Genomic DNA, 3687 nt, shown 5'->3' on the forward strand with positions numbered 1-3687 from the left:
CTCAAAGTAAATTATATCAAAAATTCAAGTTTTAATCTCAAATTCGCATTTACCCTACCCATTTTCTTGGACTAAGATGGTAGATATTTTCAATAATAGATAATCAAAAGGTTTATAATTGATGTAAGTATAATTTAGTAGTTCTTTTGAATTAATTCTAATTCCTCATTCCACCCCTTGCAGGTGGAAGCGGAACAAGCGCCGGCGGCCGGGCCTCCGCCCCCGCCGGAGGAGGAGAAGCCGCGTGCCCCCGCCGCCTACGTGCCGCCCGTCGCGCGCAATCGCCCCTGTGACGGGCCCGTGCGCCGGACACAGAACGTCAGTGTACTTTTACATATATATATATTATTACTGGGTGTTCTTTTCGTTTATAATATTGGTAAAGATTATTTCATACATTCGCCCGTGGTACATATATTATAGACTATGTAAATCAGTGAAGATGATCTTTCTAAAGGTGAAAGAATTTTAGAAATTGCAACATTTCCACACAAAACAACACACAAACGCAAAAATTTTTCCTTTTTATAAATTGCTCCTGGGATATGGGTTTCATCTCCGCTCAAAACTTAATGCTTAATTAATAAGATTATTTTGTTTTTTTATGTGAGGATTTAATTCATAATTCCTTAATATAAAATTGTGTGATTGTACAATATGATCGGAACGAGAATGCGGCGAGTGTGACTATTCCCTAACACAAAATTTGTAATGAAATTGCAGAAGAACCCGCTGGACATCCACAACGAGGACTACTTCCCGGTGCTGGGCGCGGGCGGCAAGCGCGGCGGCGGCTGGAGCACGGCCGGCGCGGCGGGCGGCGCCGCGCAGCGCCCGCCCGCGCACGCGCAGCCGCTCGCGCTCGGCAACCGCTTCACCTCGCTGCAGGACGACAGCTAGCCAGGTGCGCGCGCGCACACGTACACTCACACGTTCAGACATAGAGATTGACATAGATAATAGACGTGGAGAATTAACAGATATTAAGTTGTAATCATGATAATTACATTTTTAAATAATAGAAAATAAATATTGATATTTTAAGGTGGCATTGGAACAAGCGTATTTCGCCAATCCCCCCTTATGATTGGATCGTTTCTATTATTTATATTTTTCAGTTGTAGTCCTAGCCTCTTTCTGTTTACTGCATAGCCAAAGGTACTAATTTTATCATTATCATCAAAATTTTACACTTAAATATATAATACATATTATGACATTGATGATATAGAGATATGATATGACCTGAATTTTTTTTAGTAATTTAATACTACTTCATTATATTTCGACATAAAAGAAAATCACATTTTTTTTCTTCACAGGTCACAGAAGGCAGTTCCGCAAAGATAAATATTAAAGTGAAGTGTCATTATGGACTTTAAGCAAGCCTGGCATAGCGATTCCCACATTATACATATAACATACGAACTGCGCACTTCCAGTCCTTCTCAAATCTAACTGTTAAATATATATCTTTGACGGTTGCTAACCATATTTCCACCGTGCGACAGTTTTTTCACAGCATTTAAAAAAATACGCGGAAATCAGTGTGGGCTACGCCTTTTTGCTCATATATTATCTGTGCATAAATCGGCCAGTACCTATGTTCCAGTCATAGACAATAAATATTCCATATTCAGTGTTGCTAGCTAAAATATTAATAAAACGGCGGCTGTCTAAAAAAATCGAAAAACCCGAAAACGGAAGTGTGCCTTTAAGTTTGTTACTTTTTTATGTTTATATTTAAAAAGTAATTAATACAGTGTCATGATTGTTGGCGTGGATGAGGGAATTTCGATGAATTATAAAATGGCGGATTTTTAGTGTTGAAGCGTGGGTCGACTGCGCGAAAATTGTTTAATAGTAAGATTGAAAATCCGATATATTATGAAATAGTTTGGTTGGCTACCTCTGTATGTTGAACAGTAAAAATGTTTATAAACTTGTCGGCAAATCATTCAGAACATGTACCATAGAAATAAATTATGTATTTAATTCTTTTGTGTTTTTTTTTAATCCATTACCTACACGCAAACAAGACAAATTTTACTATATTTTATATATAATATATATAGCATCATAATACTATCAGCTCGCTCAGGTAATCGTTTCTTTTTTTTTATTTTAAACAGTTATTCTAATCTAAGGGGAGACAAAATCAAACTTACCAAAAATCATTAAAATCCGTGAGTTTAATTTAGTAAAATGTATTAGTTCAGAGAGACTAATAGAGGGTTAACATTCATATATTTGGAAGATGAAAATTTGCATCATTTTCATACATTATGTATAGATATACCCCACGTAGAAATAAAAAAAATTAACATGATGCAATCAGTGGTGGCTCAGTGGTGAGAACCTCGGCCTTTAAAATCGATAAATCGGGGTTCGAGACCGGGCGAGCATACAGGAAATAAATTGACTTTTCAATTTATCTGCCATTGTGGATAACATCACCACTGCTTAAAACGGTGAAGAAAAACATTGTGAGGAAACCGGCATGTCCAAGAATCAAAAAGTTCGACGACATGTGACATCTGCCAACCCGCACTTGGCCAGCGTGGTGCATTATGGCCTGTACCCCCATAGGAGGCCTGTGATCCAGCAGTGGGAACATATATGGGCTGATGATAATGATGATGAAACCCAAAAAACCAGTCGAATTGATAACCTCGTTTTATGAAGTCGGCTAACAAAATCAGGGCAAGGAACAAATAAAACACACAAATAATAATATTGTTACATTTATTCAGTTACAACGAAGTGTGATCACGCCAGATAGCTGTATGTGTCCTTCTCTCCCTCGGTGCGCTCTAGGTACTCTTTCTCGATTAGTATGTCAATGCATTTCTGGAAAAAAAAAAACAATATTTTAACAACTTATGCATATATTTTAATCTATGCTTCTTATCTATAGCGTTCGCGTAGTCAAAGGAAAATTGGTTCAGTTGCGAAATCCTGTATAAAGGACATAAGATTCTCAGGTATTTCATCCAAACCGGTTCAGTGGTTTTAACGTGAAGGAGAGACATACTGACAGGTAAATTTCAGATTTATAATATTTGTAGGGATACAGGGTGTCCCGGATTTGGTATGCTATGGAACATTCCGACGCTGATAGGATAATATTTTAATTCATTTAGTCTTGAGACATCCTGTATAGTATTGGTGTGAAAACCAAATATGTATGGATGGATCTTATGGTATTAGGTAATCTAAAATTTTCACACTTCCTTGTATAGATATAAAGAATTTTTCAAATCGGACCAGTATTTCCTGAGATTAGCGCTTAGTTCAAACAAACAAACAAAAAAACTCTTCAACATTATCTTATCACATAGTATAGATTGTTTAAGAAAATTTTAAATTTTAATAGACGCACCTTTATAACCGGCACGCGCGGCTTGAACCTCGACGACAGCTGGTTCAACACTTCGACGACCAAGTGCTGGTGTTTCAGCGTCTTCCTCGTCTTCATTATACGTACTATGGCGGCCTGCAAACGAGAAAAAATATGAGATATTTATGACTATTAATTTTTTTATATAGAAAATCCTTATTGGAGACAAAACAGAAAGAAAACGCTTTATTTCACCAAAAAAAAAAACAAATATACCTATACTAATACTAGAAAAACATAACATTTGCGTTTCAGTATGTACTAGCTGCGTTCCGCGGTTTCACCCG

At 37.0% G+C, this 3687-nt stretch overlaps 2 protein-coding genes across 3 annotated transcripts in view; one reads left to right on the forward strand and one right to left on the reverse strand.

Annotated features, from left to right (window-relative positions):
* The window catches only part of LOC119836508 (protein CDV3 homolog), a 5534-nt gene extending 3538 nt beyond the window's left edge, over window positions 1–1996 (forward strand). Inside the window, exons 3-5 of the mRNA XM_038361870.1 lie at window positions 184–318; window positions 724–904; window positions 1323–1996. Coding sequence (XP_038217798.1) covers window positions 184–318; window positions 724–900 — 312 coding nt within the window. The 3' untranslated portion in view covers window positions 901–904; window positions 1323–1996. The remainder of the gene's footprint in view (window positions 1–183; window positions 319–723; window positions 905–1322) is intronic.
* Window positions 1997–2728: 732 nt separating this feature from the next.
* The window catches only part of LOC119836546 (cullin-1), a 37078-nt gene continuing 36119 nt past the window's right edge, over window positions 2729–3687 (reverse strand). For both annotated transcript variants that reach the window (XM_038361921.1, XM_038361922.1), the window contains exons 20-21: window positions 3383–3496; window positions 2729–2850 (exon numbers count right to left, since the gene is read on the reverse strand). In XM_038361921.1, coding sequence (XP_038217849.1) covers window positions 2770–2850; window positions 3383–3496 — 195 coding nt within the window. In that variant the 3' untranslated portion in view covers window positions 2729–2769. The remainder of the gene's footprint in view (window positions 2851–3382; window positions 3497–3687) is intronic.

The sequence above is a fragment of the Zerene cesonia genome, chromosome 24, assembly GCF_012273895.1.
Source record: "Zerene cesonia ecotype Mississippi chromosome 24, Zerene_cesonia_1.1, whole genome shotgun sequence".
NCBI lineage: Eukaryota > Metazoa > Arthropoda > Insecta > Lepidoptera > Pieridae > Zerene > Zerene cesonia.